The 22,400-nt window shown below is 43.1% G+C and overlaps 1 protein-coding gene across 1 annotated transcript in view; it reads right to left on the reverse strand.

The window, feature by feature from the left end:
- Window positions 1-22,400, reverse strand: part of kif5c (kinesin family member 5C) — a 158,638-nt gene that overhangs the window by 75,739 nt on the left and 60,499 nt on the right. Inside the window, exons 2-3 of the mRNA XM_041201018.1 lie at window positions 13,622-13,712; window positions 6,723-6,796 (exon numbers count right to left, since the gene is read on the reverse strand). Of these exons, the coding sequence (XP_041056952.1) occupies window positions 6,723-6,796; window positions 13,622-13,712 (165 nt within the window). The remainder of the gene's footprint in view (window positions 1-6,722; window positions 6,797-13,621; window positions 13,713-22,400) is intronic.

Here is a 22,400-nt window from a genome sequence, read left to right on the forward strand (position 1 = left end):
CCATGGCTGAGAGTGCCTCTTTTCTTCTGCATGTGTATGGTTTCCAAAAATGCTAGGAGTGCTTTGTGGGACACTTGGCTTTGTTAACAAGGCCTTTAGATACTGTTCCTAACCTGGGAGATTTTGGAACATAGGCATTGAGTATGGAGCCTAGAGCCCAGGCTTGTCCTGGAGGTCCATCTGTGGTGTGCTAGCTGAAGGTTCGTTGGATTAAAGCCTCCCAGGTGTCCCTGCCTCCCTGGGTCAGCGTCTACCCCATCAGCATTTCCCTGTGCATGCTCATCCTTGGAATCACTGTTGGACTCATCATGTGCAGCCGCAGCCACTGCGGTGACATCTTCATCATCCACAGCGTCACCCCTTTCCAGCGCAAGATTGTGGAGAGCGCAGCCGGCAACCACTATCACCGTCACATGGTCTGGGGGGTACTGGAGTGCGCCCCCTGAGCAGTCCACGCATCGGAAGCTGATCTTGAGAAGACCGATGGCTCTCTCCACCACAGCCCTTGTGGAGGCGTGACTCCTATTGTACCACTGCTCAGCTTCTGTTCTTGGATGGCGGAGAGGCGTCATGAGCCACCTTCTGAGGGGATAGCCCTTGTCAACCAGCAGCCATCCATCAATCCGGGCTGGAGCCCCGGCACCTGGGAGTGTCTGAGGATATAAGCATCGTGGGAGCTGCCTGGGTACGTTGCACAGACTTGTAGAATCTGCATCCTGTGGTCACACACTATCTGCAAGTTCATGGAGTGGAAGCCCTTCCTGTTGATGAAGGCACCAAGCTCACCTGCTGGCGCCTTGATGGTCACATGTGCACAGTCTATTGCACCTTGGACACGGGGGAAGCCAACAATGGCCACGAAGCCTCTGGCTCGCTGTGTCTGGCTTGCCTGGTCACAAAAGAAGTGCATGAAGGTCAATGCCCATCTGAACAGAGCGTCTGTAACCTGCTTGACACAAGTATGGACAGCTGATTGGGAGACACCACAAAGATCACCCACCAAGCCCTGGAAGGAGCCAGAGGCAAAGATGTTGAGGGCAGCTGTGACCTTTAGAGACACTGGCATTGGGTGTCCACCCACACAGTTTGCAGAGATCTCAGGCCCTATCATCTGACAGATATAGTTGACTGTCTCCCTTGACAGACGGAGCCTCCTTCGGCACTGCACCTCAGACATATTGAGGTAGCTGCTTCGCCGCCTGTATACCCTGGCAGCAGGATATTGGCATCTTCTGCGGCCGCTTCCGCCTTGGACTACCTCTTGGCCCTGCGGCCCTTGTGTCTGCGCCTGTCCGGCCAAAGGTAGCTCCCCTGGAGGCTGAATGTGCACTCCTGGCCTCCTCCCCCTTCTAGCTCTCCCTTCCTCCTCAGAGGAGCTGCCACCAGTGCAGAGTTCAGCTCCCATTCCCAGACTATGGGTAGGCTTCCAGAAATCTGTAGGCCCAAAAAAGATCCCTCACAGCAGAATGCTAACCCGAGGGTTAAGAGTCCAGAAAAAGCAGCTGGTATGTGTTTTGAAATATTGCAGGTCACACAGGCAAGTTTCAAAAACTTTGAAACATCAATATTTGACAGAGCACACTTGCGACCCCACTGAGCCCTCTTATCCCGCTCATGGATCAGATTTATACAAACGTGTCCTACCCGCCTGTCCATTGTGCCCGTGTGCTGACCCGAAGGCTGCACGGGCCCCGGAAATTCAGCGTCAATTGGTGAGTCAAGGCCCGTTAAGTGGCCCGTTAATTAATGGCGGGCGCGCAATGGATATCATCGTGAGCCTGCCCAACGAATTATCGCGATGACGCACAGTGATGTCGGGACACTCGCCTGACGTTACCCTGTGTCATTTTACATGCGCACATGCGAGGCCCACCCCAACACGCCAAGGGGAAAGTTCTGCCCCATATAAACAGGTGGATTTTCCATTGATGCATGAATAGAATGTACTGAAAATTTGCTTTTGGGTTAGGATGTTAAAAGGATGAAACAAGTTCACCACCCCGGTAAAACAGTCAAGAAACTAAAATTTGCCTCTTCTGTTACGGACAGGCAACTTCAATTTCAACGTAGTATGCTTATCGCATAATTAGAGAAGCTGCAAACTTTTGGAACAAGCAACATCCACTTAACTCAACAAGCCTGCCCCTCTTTTTTATTATCTTGTTATCTTAACCTTGTTTTCCCACTTCCTTCGCAATATCCTACAGCCTCCTCTCTCAAACCATATTTGGCAGCCTCCTGGGATCATAGGCAGAGATTTCCTCCGTGTGGTGGCAAAAATCTGGAAATGGATGAAAATTCTAAGTTCTGCCACCGAACACAGGCGCGGGACGGCAGTCAGGCCGGCGTTTGCTTGTGCATGGTTTATGGAGTCAGCTCGTCACTTAAATCACCAGCTGCCTCCACTGAAATGGGATTTTGGTAGGCTCGGAGTGAGAAATCCGGAGTGTGCAGATTAGAACACATAAGAGGAGGTCTGAACTTGGTGGGTTCGTTTGGATTTGGGTACCCCTTTGGAGAGACCCTTTAGGGCTGCTAAAAATGATAATGCCCTTTTTAGGCACAACCTCATTGGCATTATCAAGCTGTCGAAGAACCATCAAAGAACATTCAAGCTGTCAAGGAACTGTGAAAGGATACTAGGTGAGTTGACATGGAGTGGTAAAGGCAAACAGTGCTGGGGGGGGGCATAGGCTGGCATGAGTTGGCACTAAGTAAGAGCTATAGGGATGTGGGGGTTGGGTGGAAGGGCAGAGCTTGGCATATGGGTCTTGAGGAGCCATGGGGTTGGGTAGCGGGGCATGGGTTGCCATAGATTAGACATAGGGAGTGTATGATGGGGGTGAGGACTGGAAGGTTGTTTTTTTGCTTTTTTTAAGATTTATTTCAACACAGTGCTGGGGCACAGAGGCAGGCCTTCCGCCCAGCTCACCTCTACTTCCACACTTGTTCCAGGGGTGATGGGCCCCAATCCAGCCTACCTGCCTCCCCAGGAATGAAAAACCAACCTGTGGGCAGCCATTTTTAAAGGTTGGGTTCGCAGTACTGGGAATTCTCCCATCTCTGTGCACCCAATCCTGGAGTGAAAAACTGGGCCATAGAATGCATTCGGTCTGCATGACTCTATGTCCGCTCTCGGCAAGGGCAACTCATTAGTCCTCTAACTCTAGCTTTTCCTTGTAGCCCTGCAAATTTTTCTCTTCAGGTAATTATCCAATTTTCTTTTGAAGGCCTTGATTGAATGTAACCCCACTACACACTCAGGCAGTGCGTTCCAGATCCTAACTACTTGCTGCATTAAAATATTTTTCCTCATGTCACCGTTGCTTCTTTGGTCAATCGCCTTAAATCAGTGTCCTCTAGTTCTTGATCATTCAGCCAATGGGACAAATTCCTCCTTATCTAGTCTATCCAAACCCCTCATGATTTTGAATGCCTCTTGATAGAGTTGTTCAAATCTCCTCTTAATGTTCTCCAAGGAGAATAACCCAGCTTCTCCAATCTATCCACGTAACTGAAGTTCCTCATCCCTGGAACCATTCTCACAAATCTTTTCTGCACCCTCTCTAATACCTGCACAAGCTTCCTGATATGAACACAATACCCCAGTTGAGGCTGGAGCTGTGTTTCACACAGGTTTATCATAACTTCTTTGCTTTTGAACTCTATGCCCTTATTTATAAAACTCAGGATCACGTCTGCTTTGAAGCCTTTCATACTAATTGCTTCAGTGACTTTCTAAGCACCTCATTTCATGTGTATTTTACCCTGGCTTTGAAATAGTTCACATTTGCTCTCAACTTTTGATTTATAACCTCTTGTTTTTGAACATGGTAACAAGTGTTCCAAATTTGTCTGGATCAGGTTTATCAATCTCCTTCATAAATTTGAAAATATCTGTTAAGTCACATCAAAGTCCTTCCCTTTCCAAAAAAGAAAAACTGCAGCTTCCTCAACCTTCCCTCAGAATTTTGATTCACAAGATAATAGAGAATGAATATTCCGGAAGTAGATGAAGCTATGGTAATGAGTGTGGAAGGGATATTTCTGACCTTCTGCCTCATTTCTTTGTTGGTCTACTTACAGAGCGTTCTTGGGTAGAGGTAGCTGGGGAACACTGGGCTGAGGCCTGCTTGCAGGTCTCCGCTGATTGGGGATCTGTGGGGCCTTGGGGAGCAGGCCGAAAGCTTAAAGTTGCTATTAAGCAACTTATTCTTTACTGAGGACTTTGTTTATTGATTGACATCAGCAGCGTCAAGTCCCAAGATGCAGCTGAGGCCCAAGTGACCTGCAGTTACATTTAATTTTCCTGCAGCTTTTCAGGCATTGAGGGAGTTTGTGCTGGCAGTGCCTGTGGGCCATGTAAATTGTACAATGTCACCATCTAGCATTGGGATAAGAGAGAGGGGGCAAGAAAAATATGCCAGGTATACTTGTTTTCCTATCCTGGATCCTCAAGTCAATATCATCTAATAGCAAATGACCAGAACTGCAAACAGGGCACCAGGTGGGGGTGGGTCCTCTATTGCTTCATATTACCATATATTTTAAAATATATTCTAACCTTCTACTAATGTACTTTACACTGAGATAATGGTTTTGTTGATCATTTCACACTAGCTCCCATGAACAGCGATTGGGAGTTCTTTCTCTTCCTAGAGCAGAGACACATTGTGGTCAATTGCATTGGCCCTAGCAGTGTCTTGAAGGGAGTCATTTAATATACAGCAGAACAGGGACCAAAGGTCTGGTCTATGTGGTTCAGCAGCACACCACACAGTCAATTATCTACTGAAACAATGAGCGAGCCAATGCTAATGCATCTCCCTAGAAAAAAATAAACTGCCTTCTGGCAGGTATGTTCAGACAAGCCACATAAAAACAAAAAGCAAACAATGGCAGATATTGCTTATGGCTGGAATGCAGCATAATTTAAGTCCAGATACTCTGCAATCAATGATCCAAATTATTCATCCCTTTGGATTTCCCCTGAAATGTAAAATTCGTCACATTTGCGCATCAATATCTGAACAACATCTGCAACCACTTAAAGGAAATATTCTTTGAAAAGCTTCTCTTTCATTCTGAAAGAGCTTAATATTCCCTTATTACACACTCATTCTAATGCTTTACATTAAAAACAGCATAAAGATTACCCTTGGCAGGAAGAAGACTAATGGAAAATAGGTTTAGAGGATTATTTCCTGAAGGAAGGTGCAACAATCCCCTTAAGCACTGTGGCAATTCATAACTTAATTAATACCAACGTAAAATCACGGAACCATGCCATCTGCTTGGTTCTATCCATGAAGGGACAACAGGGACACTATTGGTATGAAATAAACTCTGATGCTTTCAAATCATAATGCGTCTAATTTTTTTTCTTTATGTACTTCACACAGTAAAGGAAGCATCAAAACTAAATGAAATTTGAAGATGGATGGCAGAGAGCATCAGAGCCCTAAGGAAAAAAGTCACACAACAGAGGATTTGGATGGGTGATTTCCCAACCCCAGCCACGTTTCTCTCCTAAGATGAAATGCTATTGAGGAGCTGGCTTCAGACACTGGTGTAAACATGAGGTAAGTTACTTACCTAGCCTGTCATTTGAAGAAATGGAGATTATAGAATGGGGATTGGTAATTGCAAGATTCAAAATAAATAAACATCTTTTCCATCATTGGTTCAGATCACGGCAGCAAGTTGTTCAATTTGGGCCATGAAAAGTGCTCTGTATTTTTCAGAGAGGTACAGAATTTTTGGTTGCAGTGATTTTGCACCACTGTATATTTATAGACCCAGATGGGCTGCATAAATTAAATGCTCTATGATCACAAAAAACCTGGGCAACTTGTCAGGTCTTAACACTACTGAAGCAGTATGCAATGAGATTTCTCAATCACACAAGAAGATGTTGACACCTAGGAAATGCTCAAAGGGGATGCGAGAAGTGTCATGTTCAGAGTCAGGGACAAACCAGCTCCATCTGCTGTGTATCCTGAGCAACTCACTCTATTCCTCTTTCCACAACTTCATCTGCAGAGAACATGAGTTAGGTACCTGTCAGCTCAGGATGGAAACAGTTCACTCCAGGTGAACTGACTGGCAACATTGCCTTGGTTGAAGAGGCTTCCAGCATCAAATCTTGAGTTGGGTTTGTCCTGGTCATGCAGGAATTGCTACACTAGGTCGTTAAGCAAAATCAGCCATTTTGTCAAAGCGTAACAACAGCAATCCATCAAGAAACAGTTAAAGGAAAGATTGTGGCTATTGAATACAGGTAAATACTGACGAGAAGTAATGTAATCCATTGTGCAAGGCTTAACTGTCAACTTGTCTCAAGCTCATGGTACAGGCCAATTCAAAGATTACATTGAACAAAATGGAAGCATGAATCAATGGGAGTAATGAAACTTCACTATCCTTCACATTGGTACTCAGATATTTGATACCCTTCCAAGTGTAACAAGCTAAAAGTACGATGGTGAATAAGTAGTAGGAAAGGCTGTTGAAGAAAACAGTACAAATGTGTACAAGAGGTAACCAGATACACTTTTGTAGATAGGAGAGAAAGAGGGTTATGATAAGAAAGGTGAGAATTTACTTAGTTTAGTTCACTTTCAACATGTAGCCTGTCTATTCATTGTGGCAAAAATATTTTCAGAAATGGATATTTTCTGTTTTTGACAACATATATCATAAAACACAAATCAACCATTTACCTCCATAGTATGTGTTTTGCCAGAGGATGTTTGACCATAAGCAAAAATAGTTCCATTGTAACCATCAAGCACATCTGAAAAAGGATGACAAGTAAGTATAATTATGCAAATAAATATACAGATTAACTGAAATTTATTAAATTCATTTATGAGCACTAAATTACAGCACAAATGAATGCAACTTAATCTGCCTATGCAATAACTGTTATTCTACTTCAGAAGAAATTCATTGCATTTTATATACTTCAAGGCATCTGAGGGAGATGACAAGACGCAGCAGGACTGGCTTTCAATTTGATTATTAAATGTTTACCTGAATACAAGACACATAATTAAAAATCATTAAATCATCTCTGTATACTAGTAAACCTTTGATTAACTAATTACAACTTTCCTTGAAGACCGTATGAGGAGTTAATTCCCTCAACATCACTCAGTTGCCAATTATCACACTAAGCGAGCAAAATCATATTCGCCATTCAAATGAGGAGGTTGTAAATATATCCTAGATCTGCCCAAATTGCACAACCTTGACCATTCCAAATAAATTAGAATCTGTATAGAACGATGATGCTGATTGATGAAATCACTGCTTTCACCTCCGTAACATCACCTGTCTCTACCTTTGCCTCAGCTCATCTGTTAATGAAACCCTCAACTATGTCTTTGTTACCTCTGGATTTGTCAATTCCAATGCTGTCCTGGCTAGCCTCACATCTTGCACCCTCCATAAACTTGGGTTCATTCAAAACTCTACTGTCCGCATCGTAGCTCACAGCATCCTGTTCATATATCATCCCTATGCTCGCTGACCTACACTGGCTCCCGTTCCAGCAATGCCTCAATTTTAAAATCTTACTCAAGTTTTTAAATCCCTAAATGGCCTCGTCCATCCGATCTATGTAACGTCCTCAAGTCCTACTACCCTCCAAGAACTCTACGCTTCTCCAATTCTAGTCTCTTGCACACCCCTGATTTTTTTTGTTCTACCATTGGTAGCCATGCCTTCAGTTGCCTAGACCCTAAGCTCTGCAATTGTTTCCCTAAACCTCGCTGCCTCTCTACCTGTCATTGTTGCCTCAAGATGTGTCTTAGAAGCCATGTCTTTGACCATTTTTTTTTGTCACCTGTCCTAACATCTCCATATACAACTTGGTGTCAAACTTTGTTTCTGTTCCTGTGAAACACTTTGGGACATTTTACTTCATTAAGGTGCTATATGAATGAAAGCTGTCATTGCTGTCTAGTTTCTTTGCTGCTGAAATTACCAAGCAGCCCTATTTTAGACAGCTGTGAGGAAATCATCGCTAAAAATTTAGAGTCAAAACAGGTTACGATGAAAATGCACAGCAGGTCAATCAGCATCTGAAAGAGAAAAATGTTTCTCTCCCTTTTTCAGATAGTGATCAGGTGGCTGTGCATTTCACCATTTTCTATTTTGATTTCAGGTAGCCCCATCTGTGCCTGTATTCATCCATTCTTCAATATCAGCCTCCACTGTTCATTGTACTTGTGTGCCTGGAAGAAAAAGAGAACACATTTCCACACGGGAGTTACAAACATAAGAAATGGGAGCAGTAATGGGCCCATAGGGCCTGCGAGCCTTTTCTGCTATATAATAAGAAAACAGCTGATCCTCAACTGCAACTTCACTTACCCACCCAATCCCCATACCCTTGGATTTCCTTAGAGTCCAAATAAATATTGATCTCAGGCTTGAATATATTCAGCAGCTAAACAAGCAAAAACCTCTGGGTAAATAATTCCAACATTTTACAACCCTCTAAGTCAGTGTTCTTCATTGCAAGGCCCACAAGCCAGTGACGGCTCCCATCGATGTTAAGTGCGGCTCCCTGACCAGTGATGTCTGGCCAGCCAGCGTGAAATCATGGTCGGGGACCAATCACGGTTGGCGGTCCATTCCCCTGGATCCACCACTCGCACCCACCTGCCGACCTAACAATTCTGCATTGTGTGTGGGAATGAGTGTGTGTGTGGGAGTGAGAGAGTTAGAGAGTGAGTGTGTGGGGGCGTGAGAGAGGGAGTGCGTGGGGGCGTGAGAGAGGGAGGAGAGTGAGAGAGATCAGTTTGTGAGCAGGAAATGGGCCTGTTCCTTCAGAAGTGAGCCAATCCTGACAGTAGCCTCCACCTGGGGAGGTGCTACTTGGCATTACGATGCGGTTAGCTCCTGGAAGTGTTCAAGGGGCAGGCGCCATTGGAGTAGGATGCGGCATACAGGAGTGCACAACCATCTCCCTGGGAGAGAGAAGCACATTCTGCAGTTAATCTCTTACCCTAGCACTGAGGCGAGGCCAAGTCAGTCCACTTCAAGCCTGCATTCCCCCAGAAAGAACAATGTATTCTGCTTTTCGATTAATGTCCTTTCTTCCTTTGTATTATCGCAAGCAGGAGTGAATCAGGTGATGGTCCCTATTGTAATAGTCAATGCGGCTCTCTCATTGCAGGTTTTTTGCTAACGTGGCCCTTGCTTGAAAAATAGTGAACTCTTTGCTCTGAGTGAAGAACGTTCTTCTCATGTCAGTCTGAAGTGGCCATCCCCTAAGCCTGAGACTAAGTCCCTCTAGTGCTAGACCCGCCACACAGAAGAAACAGCCTTTTAGTTTTTACCCTGTCAAGCCCTCGCAGAATCTTGTATGCTACAATGAGATCTCCCATCATTCTTCGAAACTCCAGAAAGGAAAGACCCATTCCACTCAATCTCTCCTCATAGGAAATCCTTTCATCCTAGGAATCAATCCAGTGAACCTTTGTTGCACCCCCTCTAAGGCAAAAATATCCTTCCTTAGGTAAAGAGACCAAAACTGTGCATATTATTCCAGATGTAGTCTCACGAAAGCCCTGCACAATTGCAGCAAGATTTTCTTAATTCTTGTATCCCAGGCCAGCATACCAGTTGCCTTCCTAATTGCTTGCTGTACCTATATGTTCATTTTCTGTTTCTTGCGCAAGAATACCCAAATCTCTTTGAACACAAACGTTTAATAGCTTGTTTACCATTTAAAAAAAAACATTTTTTCTTGTCTTCCAACCGAAGTGAATAATCTCACACTTCCTCACACTATATTCCATCTTTCATGTTGCTGTTCACTCACATAACATAGCTATATTTCTTTGTAGACCCTTTGGACTGAATCTTCCCAGCCCAATGTCAATATGGCACACTGGTCAGCATAGGGAACTTCTGCAGCACATCTGGACGGCTAATTGAGCCACTTAAGGGCTGTTTATCCCCCAACCCACTGGCATTTTGCCTGCACTGGGAGGGCCTATTGCTGGATGGGAAAGCGCCTGGTAAACCATGATGGCCTCCCAGTGGGTTCCTGAGGATGGGGTGGGGCTTCTTTATGGTTGCTCCATGGCTCACTGAGGGGACTCTGATGACAAAGCCTCCCCCTGCAGCTGCAGCATTGCGCTTGAAGATGATGGTCCCCACCCCCATGTTCACCAGTACCTGTCTGCTTGGCCCCGGTTCTTTAAAACAAACTCACCTATCTTTGAGGGTGCCACAGCATCAAGTTGCCCTCACCTTCAGGCCACACCCTCAGTGGTAGTTCCCATAACGGTGGTGTTACTGAGGCTATTGAGCTGCTGCCCCTCTGATTGGGCAGGCGCCTCTGTTCTCAATTGGATGGTGGTCGTCTCGGTGATTGCTTGCTAATTGGCCACTAGCAGCAAAAATCTACTTTTCTATTCTTCCAACTGAAGTGAAAAACCTCACATATTAGACTCTCACACATTATAGTCCAACTTGCCACCTTCTTGTTCACTTTTGTAACCTATCTCTTTGCAAACTCTTTGACCTATGGCGTGATGGCAAAATTCCCAGCTCTATGGCGTGATGGCAAAATTCAGCCCTTTGGGTCCTCCTCACACCTAGCTTTGTATTGTCAGCAAACTTGGATAGATTACACTCGCTCTCTTCACCTAAGTCATGAATAAAGATTGTAAATTACTGAGGGCCTAGCACTGATCCTTGTGGCACCACACTATAAATGATCCCTTCATCCCTATGCTCTGTTTTCTGATCTTTAACCAATCCTTCATCAATGACTATACATTACCCCTAACTCCATGAGCCCTTAACTTGTTCAACAACCTTTCATGTGGCAACTAATCGAATGCCTTTTAAAAATCTACATCCACGGGTTCCCTTTATCTATGCTGCTAGTTACATCCTTAAAAAGCACCAATAGATTTTAAAACACAATTTTCCTTTCATAAAGCCATGCTGACTCTGCCTCATCATATTATGATTTTCTTAGTCACCCGTTGTCACTTGCTCGATAATAGGGGAGGCGGTGGCATTGGGGAGAATTTTCTCCCCGTCAAGCAGGCCAGTCGGGAGCGGGGTCTGGGCAGGCACACAACCGCTCACCGCTTGCAATTGGCTACGTGCCTTAACTGGCCTGCCCAGAAGCGCTCTGCGCTACCTGTGTGTGCAGGGGGAGGAGGGAGAGTCGGGGCCTGGGCTCTTTCACCCATGAGCGCGAAAGAGCACAGAGTGCAAGATTAACTTGAGTGTTAAAGTTGGGAAAAATAAAATTATTCAGACACGTCCCTCATGTGATAGTGTCACAAGAGCTGGGACATGTTTATGAATTTTCATTAAAATTTTTCTTTCCCGCCCGTGGATAAGGTTTCATGATAAACTCGAAGGCCGCCTGGGCTCTTCGCCTGCCCGCCAACCTTAAGGTTGGACGGCCAGCTTTCTCAATAGGGCTAATTTGTTTCTCTATGGCCTTAACAGGCCTTTGACAGCATGGCGGGCGTGCAGCTGACTCTGGTGCGCACCCACCGAACAGAAGCTCAGAATGACACGCAGTGACGTCGGGGCGCACACCTGATGTCACCACGCATCATTTTACCCATTGGCGTGTGGGACCACCCCCCCCCCCCCCCCCCCCCCCCCCTCCACACGCCGAACATAAGATTCTGCTCATAGTGGTATTGTCACTGGACTAGCATTACAGAGACGCAGGATAATGCTCTAGGAACCTAGGTTTGAACCCCATTGCAGCAGATGGTGAAATTTGATTCAATAAAAGCCTGATGATGACCACAAAGCCATTGCTGATTGTGGTAAAGCCCATCTGGTTCACTATGTCCTTTAGGGAAGAAAATCTGCTGGTCTATATGTGACTCCAGACCAACAGCAATGTGGTTGGCTCTTAAATGCCCTCTGAACAAGGGCAGTTAGGGATTGGCAATAAATGCTGGCCAAGCCAGTGATACCTATATCCCTTGAATGAATTAAAAAAATATAGATTCTATAATTTTCCCAACAGCTGATGTCAAGCTAACTGATTTGTTTTCTTCCCTGTTTTCTTCATGGGTGTTGGATTTGTTATCTTTCAATCCACTGTTGCCATTTCCAAATCTAGGGAATTTTGGAAGATTACAAACAATTAGCTCTGCAGACACGTCTTTTAGCACCCTAAGAGGTAGGCCATCAGAGGAATTATCAACTTTCAGCTCCATTAATATTTCACGTACTTTTTTCTTTACTAGTATTAATTATTTCAAGTTCCTCACTCTCATTATGCCCTTGGATCCCCACTATTTCTGGAATGTTTTTGAGTCTTCTACTATTTGTTCACCAACCTGCCATTTCCTTATTCCCCTCAATAATTTTTCCTGTCTCAGAAAAGGACCAATGTCTCTTCCTTTTTACATACCTGTAGAATCTCTTACACTTTTTCATTTATTCTCATATTCTATTTTGTCCCTGTCATTTATGGTCATTCTTTGCTGGCATCTAAAACTCTTCCAATCCTCTGGCTTACCATTCCTCTTGGCAATATTATAAGCCTTTTTTTTAATCTGATACTATCTTTAACCTCTTTAGTAAGCCATGAATGGATCTGTTTTTCCATGGGTTTTTTTTATTTCTTAATGGAATATACATTCATTAACAATAATGAAATATTTCACCATTGTTCATCTATAGTTATACTTTTTAAATCTACTTTCCCAATCTATCCTAGCTAACTTCAACAACGCTCAAGAAGCTCGACACCATCCAAGACAAAGAAGCCTGCTTGATTGGTATCCCATCCCCCACCTTCAACATTCACTCCCTCCACCACTGCTGCACAGTGGCAGCAGTGTGTACCGTCTACAAGATGCACGGTAGCAACTCACCAAGGCTCTTTCAACAGCATCTTCCAAAACCCACAACCTCTACCACCTAGAAGGACAAGGGCAGTGGGTGCATAGGAACACCACCACCCGTAAGTTCCCCTCCAAGCCACCCACCATCTTGACTTAGAAATATATCACCATTCCTTTACCATCACTGGGTTAAAATCCTGGAATTCCCTCTCTAACAGTGCTGTGGGTGTACCTACACCACATGGACTGCAGCAGTGAAAGAAGGCAGCTCACCACCGCCTTCTCAAGGGCAATTAAGAATGGACAATAAATGCTGGCCTAGTCAGTGACGCCCACATCCCATGAACAAATAAAAAAGTATAGATGCATTTATAAGACCTGTAAACCACTCCCAACAGTGTTTTATGCCTCTTGTTATTTCTTATCTCCACCCATACTGATTCGACTTCCTGCTCTTCTGAGCCAAGATCCTTTCTCACTTCTGTCCTATCTCATCCTCTATTATCAGGGCTCTCCCAATTCCTTATCAATTTTGTCTGTTTTTTCAAAATGTCAAGCAGCCTGGAATATTTACCTGTGCCCATTACTTGGTACAAGGCAATATGCGCAAATGAAAAGTGAAATATTGGTTCAATATATGGTTGAAAGACTGGAAGTTAAGAGATTTCTGGTGGAACTTCTAGATTTGACAAAGAAGCCAAAATTCCTTCCACCTTATAAAATGGCTTCATTTCATTAACTTGAAAGCTATCATCTGTACGACATACCTTTAACAATCTGCTTGGCACATGCATTGTAAACCTGTTCCTGGGTCGTGTTCGGAGAAAACACTTTGTCAAACACAAAAGGTTTTCCTTGCTGGAAGAAGAAGAAAAAAATTCATATTTTAAAACATTTTGACAAACAAGGCCTTCAAACATACTCTATTTTTTTGTGGCTGGCAATTGTTATCAGCTCTGAAAATGATACAAAAGCACATTCAATTGGTGGGACTGACCATCAACAGCTGAAAAACGAACTACTGTATGACAGTATCCACACTGCACCTTTATTGCATCCAAAATTGCTTGAATAATGCAACATGCAGCACAGGAATGCACATCCTTCGTGACTTTCATTCACTTCAGGATCTACAATCGGCACACCGAAGATGTCACTTCAATACTGGTGCTCATTCATGTCAGCTGAATAACAGCATCACACCTACAATGTTCCTGATCAGTTATATAGGTGAACCTCAGGGTTAACCTTTGCATATATTTTTTTCAAATGCAGTGTTTAACCTGGTGTTATCACAAAATAATTTGACAGGCTGATTTGAAGTGTTCTAATTTGCCATTATTGTGTATTTCTGAAGAGCTTATTTCTGTTACGAAAAGTGGGCATTATTATCCAACATTGACAATAAACACTCACCTATGCACTTCACAGGGCATAGGTCGAAACTGATCCTCATCCCAATCTTAAAATAGAACTCCCTGCACCAGTCTGGACATTTCAGTTTCCCATACCAGCAATTACCAATGGGACAGTGATTAATCTGCTCAGGGATGATGTACATTGGCAATCTTCCAGGAGACCTTTTAGTTATCCAGAGTGCAGAAGTAACATCAGATCCAGCTTGCTTAAGCATTGAAGAAGGAGTGAATGGAGGCGGAGGGTGAAGGTTACTTCAGACAGGAACAGTTTTGCACAAGGCAGAATAGCCATGTTTAGGCAGGAGATGATCTAAGATCTCTAGATGATGTCCTTGCTCCAGGAAGCTAGACTTCAAGGTGGCTAATGTCCTGAGTCATCCAGGACAATAAAGCATAGATACCTTGCAGGTAAATTGCTTGACGGCATTTCATTTTTTTGATGCAGGTAATTTTAATCTTATGCAGATGTGACCCAGGGCTTTCGACAGATTTTCTAAAATCACTGAATGCCCAAGTAACAAACTGCATGAAAAAACTAAAGATCCAAGTTAAATATAAATAAATCACATTGTACAAATAATCACCTGCATATTTACTCAATGCCACCCTTTCCTACAAATAACACAATTCCCAACTACAATGTAAATGATTAAGTTAAAATATGAGCACCAGGTAGGGAGAAACTCAAATTAACAACACCCAAATTAAATGTCAGTACCGTTGGCCTATGTAAAAAAAACTGTAACTGAGCCTGTCAGTGTTTAAATCTCTAGCTGCACAGAAAAGCATCAGAATAGACGATGTATTGTTGAAATGCTTCCAGCTAATCTGCAGTGCTCAAAATACTGCGGTTAACTGTTAGCAGCCGCACCGAGCACTGCACAATTGCTAGTTGCCCTGGTCTTCCCACAGTTTGTTTACACCTACAAAGCTGACTCGTAAATCAGATGATTTCCAAATCTGCCAAACTGCCCGAGAATCAATGCCTGTTAAATTATAGCGTCTTTCACATTAATCTTATCATTATCTTTACATCCTTAATGATATTGTTTTGTACCTATGTTAAATTACATTGTTAAATCAATCTTGCATAATGTGAGACACTAATTAGGCACTTGCTATACTTTGCTAATAAAAGTATTTAAAATGCATCTTAATGGAAGAGCACCTGATAAGTCTTTAAAAAAACAAACACGCAATGCAGTGATATAAATCATTCTAGACACATCAAGTCGTTTGCTTATGACATGAAGAAAATAACATTCAGCTCTCCTTCCTATTGAATGTCTTACTAAATATTTCCAACGCCAGCCCTCTGTAGAAAGCTTCATTACTTTTTCTAAACACTGTTTTGCTTCGTGAGGCTTTATGGGAGACATGATGCACAAAACAAGCAAATATGGACAGGAAAGATGTTGTCCCTGTTTTGTAATCTGCTGTGAATGCAGCAGTCTTACGTCAAGAAAATTCCCAAGTGTAAACAGGTAGTTTCTCATTGCCATGCAGATTGATATATCTCTGCCCAAGTCACCTTAAAAATGATTATTTCTTAACCACAAGCCAGCTGAGTTTTGATCACAGTGCGTGCACTGAATAAAAATTTGGTAATTAATGGTGAAGTATTTAAAGTGATTGCAGTTGTGTTTCACAATTAACATATTAAGGCTGATTAAGTACTTTTATCCGTTTGGCATTGTAGCTGCCAACTACATGATACGCACATGCGGATGGATTTAAACAATGTAATCTGGGAAAACCCATTATGAATCAAATCTGCACAACTTTTTGATATGACCTGGAATGGGGCATAGGGAGCATAATTTATAGGTTTGCAGATGGCACCGAGCTTGGAAATATAGCAAATAGTGAGGGAGATAGTAGCAGACCTCAAGGAAGGCATAGACAGACTGGTGAAATGGACAGCACATGGCAGATGAAATTTAATGCAGAGAAGTGCAATGGGATAAAATTTGTGGAGGAATGTTGACAAAAGGTAATGTAAACTTATCAGTGTAATTTTAAAGGGATCGAATGAACAGAGATTCCCGGGGGTTCACGTGCACAATTTTTTGATGAGAACACAAGTTGATAAAGCTGTTAAAAAGGCAGAGGATCCTCAGTTTACAAACAGAGGCATGAAGTACAAAAGCAAGGAATTTATGCTAACCCTTTATAAATGTTAGGTTAGATGTCAGCTAAAGTACTGTGTCCAATTTTAGGCACCACACTTTAGAAAGATCATAAAGTTCATGGATAAAGTTTAGACAAGGTTTACTAAAATGGAACCAGGATTGAAGGATTTCAGATATCTGGGGAGACTAGAGAAGCTGGGATTCTTCTCCGAGGTTTAAAGGGTCCTTTGGCAGCACCTTCCAAATCCACGGCCGCTACCATCTAGAGGGACAAGGGCAGCAGATACATCAGAACACCACCCGCTGGAAGTTCCCCTCCAAGCCACTCACCATCCTGACTTGGATGGAGCTCCCTCCCGAACAGCACTGTGGGTGTACCTATATGGACTACAGCGGTTCAAGAAGGCAGCTCACCAGCACCTTCTCAAGGGTAATTAGGTATGAGCAATAAATTCTGGCCTAGCCAACGATGCCCAAATCCCATAAATGAATTTTTACAAATAGAGCTGTTCAAAATCCACCAGGTGTTTCGATAGGCTAGTTAGGGAGAAAATATTTCCAGTGGCAGAAGAGTTGGCAACCAGGTTTAAAGCAATTGGCAAAATCCTGGAGGGGGTTGGGAAAGGGTGTTAAGGAGAATTTATTTTCACACAGTAAGTTATGATGATCTGAAATTGTCTGAAAGTGTAGCGGTAACAAATTCATTCATAACTTTCAAAAGGGAATTAGATCTGTACTTAATGAGAAAATGTTTGCAAGGGGAGTGGGAATAGTTGTTAACTCCTTCAGAGGGCTAGCACAGGCACGATGGGTCCAGTAACCTCCTTTTGTGCTGAATTATTATTCTAACTACCTGAAGATTAAAAAGTTCATGCATACATTGCACTCACTCAATCCTTCCCCTTTAGAAAGGAATCTATTCTTAAAATCTATCTTAAATTTATTTTGGTTGAGGGATAAGAAGATTAGCAATATCTACCTGAGTGTTGACAAAGAAAAAAATTCAGAACATTACTTCAAAATTATTTTTTTTAATAGACTTTAGCCAAACAGATGTTGAAAAATTGAATATTTATGGCTTACACGTAAAAATCATCTGCCAAATGGAGGAAAAATATGATGACCCCCATTGAGTATTAACACCTCCTTTAAGAAAAAAAGTATTTACAGAGGGAGAGAAAAACTTTCTACTCTTTCCTCTCTTTATCTCCCACCTCCAAGCATGACGTAGCTAGTAAGTTTACATTTGGTGAATGCATTCACGGAAGACCACAAGATATAAGCTTTTCCAATGGAAATGATCAGCTAGTGGTCAATTGTTGTGAAACCATGCTTTATATCAAATAAACATTTTTTAATTTACTGGATGGAAACCCCTAATTTAGCTTTTTTTAAAAAGACTAAAGCCACATTCCATTGACTTGGACTCACAGTCAAAGATGGCTGCACATTTGCATCACTGTAGTTTCTACATTCCAAAACCATTGATATGGAGACAAACTGTCAGCAAAAACATAACAGGAACAACCGCTTTCGAGAAGTATGAATTTTACTGGACTTTAAATTGCTTAATCTAGCCTCCCCACTCTGTGAACTATTTGTGTTATGTGTGAACTTCAAGGGCTGCATTTTCCGGTCTGCGAGTGGGGGAGGGGCCCACTCGCCAATGCGTAAAATGATGCGGGGTGATGTCAGGCGTGCATCCTAACGTCACCCCACGTCATTTAGACTTCCAGTTCAGCGGGTGCGCAGCCGAATCAGCTGCGCGCCCGCGAAACTGTCAAAGGCCTATTAAGGCCAGTTAATGAGCAATTAAAACAATCAACTGACCGGGCAGGATGAGGTTTCATGAGGGCTTTAACATTTGTATAAAATGTTTAAATTAAAGAAATTAACATGTCAGGGATATTTTTTTCCTGCCTTTGATGAACTTTTGAAACTTTAGCCGCTCTCCCTGAGGCAGCACTTTGCCTCAGGGAGATCTGTGCACATGCGCAAAAGAGCACACTCCTGGCTCAGGGAATCCCACCCACACCTCCCCCGCATGCACAGGGAGTGGCCTTTATTAGCCCACGTAAAATGGCGGCGCAGATCAGGAACCCACCTGCTCGCGTCCGCACAACCCCCCCCCCAATGGGGGGAAAATCCTACTCCAAGTGTGCGTGTGAGAAAGTCAAGCATTTTTATTATTTTTCTTATACCAGGTTAAGTACAGTACAACCTATCCTCTTATCTTTTTCAAGACTCTTGAAAACCTGTCTGTGTGTGTCTTTTATAGTCACAGCATGTTAACAGTTAAACATTTATTGAATTGGCAAACATATTCTTTTAAAAAAACTTGTTGCAGTCAACGAGGAGTGGGAAACAAGATGGGCCATTCGACCCTTCCTCACCTGATTGTAACAAAATGCAACATTCCCTTATAATTTGACTTTAAAAATTGGCCTAAGCTTTTCCAGCCAAGACAGCATTTCAAAACAAAGCATTGAGTGACAAGGTGATCGGCTATCCCTTCACACGAACAGGATAAGAACTAGTGAATGAAACAAACTTTTCAAAGGAAATGTGTCAAAAAGCTTCACAAATAACCAGCCCGCTTACAACTTACTCCAAGATGAACTTGCTGCCTGGTGAAATCTGCTTGTATGTGGCCTTGGCATCCCAAAAGCTAGCCAGTAGTAATATCTAGCTGAATGAAAGAGGTGACTGATCCATATTTAAAGTCTGCAGATGGCCAATGTTCCTCCCTGCTTGGTACACATAGAATGTGAATGTCAGATTGTCTACAAAGCAGCAGGAAACACAAATGCCAAACGTCACAAAGCAGGTTGAAATTTCAAGTAAATAATATCAGTTAAAGGACATCAGATGAATTTGCCTTTTCATCTCACCACGTATCAGAAAATTCAATTGGGATTTACCACTCACGTCTAGGGTTTCAAACATGATGCCTAAATTAGATTCGATTGACCCAGATATCCCACTCTAAAACTTATCAATTGTTAACAGGTCTGCACGCAACAGGACTAACTTAACTCCCAAACAAAAACAGAACTAACTGGAAAAACTCAGCAGGTCTGGCAGCATCGGCGGAGAAGAACAAAGTTGACGTTTTGAGTCCTCATGACCCTTCAACAGAACTAAGTAAAAATAGGAGAGGGGTGAAATATAAGCTGGTTTATGGTGGGGGGGGATGGTGGTTGTAGGGACAAGCAAGCAGTGATAGGAACAGACAATCAAAAGATGTCACAGACAAAAGAACAAAGAGGTGTTGAAGGTGGTGATATTATCTAAAAGAATGTGCTAATTAAGAATGGATGGCAGGACACTCAAGGTACAGCTCTAGTGGGGGGGTGGGGTGAAATAAGACTAACAGAGCATAAAAGGTATAGATTTAAAAATAATGGAAATAGGTGGGAGAAGAAAAATCTATATAAATTATTGGAAAAAACAAAAGGGAAGGGGAGGAAACGGAAAGGGGGTAGAGATGGGGGAGGGAGTTCAAGATTTAAAGTTGTTGAATTCAATATTCAGTCCAGAAGGCTGTAAAGTGCCTAGTCGGAAGATGAGGTGCTGTTCCTCCAGTTTGCATGGGGCTTCACTGGAACAATGCAGCAAGCCAAGGACAGACATGTGGGCAAGAGAGCAGGGTGGAGTGTTAAAATGGCAAGCAACAGGGAGGTTTGGGTCATTCTTGCAGACAGACCGAAGGTGTTCTGCAAAGCGGTGGCCCAGTTTGCGTTTGGTCTCTCCAATGTAGAGGAGACTGCATTGGGAGCAACGAATGCAGTAGATTAAGTTGGGGGAAATGCAAGTGAAATGCTGCTTCACTTGAAAGGAGTGTTTGGGCCCTTGGATGGAGAGGAGAGAGGAAGTGAAGGGGCAGGTGTTGCATCTTTTGCGTATGCATGGGGTGGTGCCGTAGGTGGGGGTTGAGGAGTAGGGGGTGATGGAGGAGTGGACCAGGGTGTCCCGGAGGGAATGATCCCTATGGAATGCTGCCAGGGGCGGTGAAGGGAAGATGTGTTTGGTGGTGGCATCATGCCGGAGTTGGCGGAAATGGCGGAGGATGATCCTTTGAATGCGGAGGCTGGTGGGGTGATAAGTGAAATTATCACTTCTGTTGAAGGGTCATGAGGACTCGAAACATCAGCTTTGTTCTTCTTCGCCGATGCTGCCAGACCTGCTGAGTTTTTCCAGGTAATTCTGTTTTTGTTTTGGATTTCCAGCATCCGCAGTTTTTTGTTTTTATCTAACTTAACTCCTGTTTGCCAGAGCATCAAACGTTGAGTTGAACACTTTGATAATAACCATTAGATTATTTACAATCAACAAAACCTAAATCATAAGCTCAACAATAATTAAATGTATCACAACATCCCAACCAAAAGCTGGGTTTTGCTTAGTGACAGCAGACTACAGTTACTTTTAATATCCAAAATTGGTCTGTGGATTTAACATGGTCATGTTTACACTCTGTATCCTACATATTACTCAAATGTTTCCAGTGTTAAGGCTGGTCCTTTTGTGAAGTGTGCATAGATTAGACAAGCTCTCTTCATGTGTGGCATGTTGCTGTGCAGAAGGCAGTTCAGCTGTTTCCTGGGCTATTCCAGTTTGACTTCTGTTGATGCCATTGATGAGCATTAATGTGTTATTAGTCTTCTGTCTGACGGGGTTCCTCTTCCTAGCTTTAGCTAACCGTACATATGCTATAATTCTCAGTTGTAGTAATACTGCACTTTCTGACCCTGCTTTAAACTTTACATGTTCTACATTTGATCTAAATAAATTAATCTTTCTGAAACTCTCCACTCTTTTCTTCTCATTACCTATCCATACCATCTTTTAAATCTGTTTAGAACATCCCAAACCCTTCTAATTTAGACTGTGTTTCACGCTAAATGCATTAAAGTTGATTGTCACTTACCTATTCAGAATCTGTAACTGCCAGATATGCTGCAGCACACGCTGAAGGGGTTTAGCAATGTAATCTGGGAAAAGCAATTATGGATCAAATCTTCACAGCAGATTGAAAAGTCCATGCACATTTTATGAGTTGGTGCCATTTTGTCCCCTTAATAAGGGGATCTGTTCTTAAAATTACATTCATTTTGATTGGAGGGTACGAAGATTAGCAACGTCTACCTGACTATGTTGAGGGAGGGAAAGAGCATCCTAAGTACTTTGTAAGTGTCCAAAGGGAAATCACTCAAAGTGCATAAGGAGCAATCAAGATTCAGTTCAGCCATATAGATCGCTTTTAAATCAATTAACTAAATAGACATTTGGCAGAAACTACAGACAGGATTTTGGGTTTTGGATTGGGACCCTGACATCAACGCCATATGGTTGTGGGCTGGCGGGGGGGAAGGGGTGTGGTCACAACACTGAAATGTGTGGGAAACAGTCACCCTTTCCCTGAATTGGCCAATTACTGGCCAAAAGAAAGGATCACTGTCCAATTAAGGATGGCAGGTGTGCCCTTGAAGCTGAACAGACAATAGGAAGCCCTGCAGCTTGGAATGAGCTGCAACCTGCCGTTGCAGTTAACAGAGGGTGCCTCCATCTTGAGGGGCTCTCTCAGTAACTTTTCAAACTTAAAAAAAACATGGCCACAGATAGCGGGCCACCATTGTGGGTGGGGAACCAGCCAGCTGACCTAGTTCCTGATGCTGTCAGGAGCATGCAAACAGACTAGAAAATTCCAGTCAGCCTGTAATAACTGGCCTTAGTAGAGCATTTATCCACTTTAATTGGCTACCCACTGCTTGAGGCCCCCAATCCCACCTCCTAGAAAATAGCCTAGGGGAAGGTCGGTGCGAGCAAACTGGCACAATGGCTGGCAGCCTAAATTTTCACACCTGCCCTCCTCCAAACTCACTTCACTATGGAGTCGAAAATTGTGCCCTATGACTCAGATTTGAATTAATTTGACAAAAATCTCCCTTTTTTTAAACTCTTTAGTTCCTTAGTTCCTTGCCATTTCTAAGCTT

This window comes from Carcharodon carcharias, chromosome 12 (genome assembly GCF_017639515.1).
Source record: "Carcharodon carcharias isolate sCarCar2 chromosome 12, sCarCar2.pri, whole genome shotgun sequence".
NCBI lineage: Eukaryota > Metazoa > Chordata > Chondrichthyes > Lamniformes > Lamnidae > Carcharodon > Carcharodon carcharias.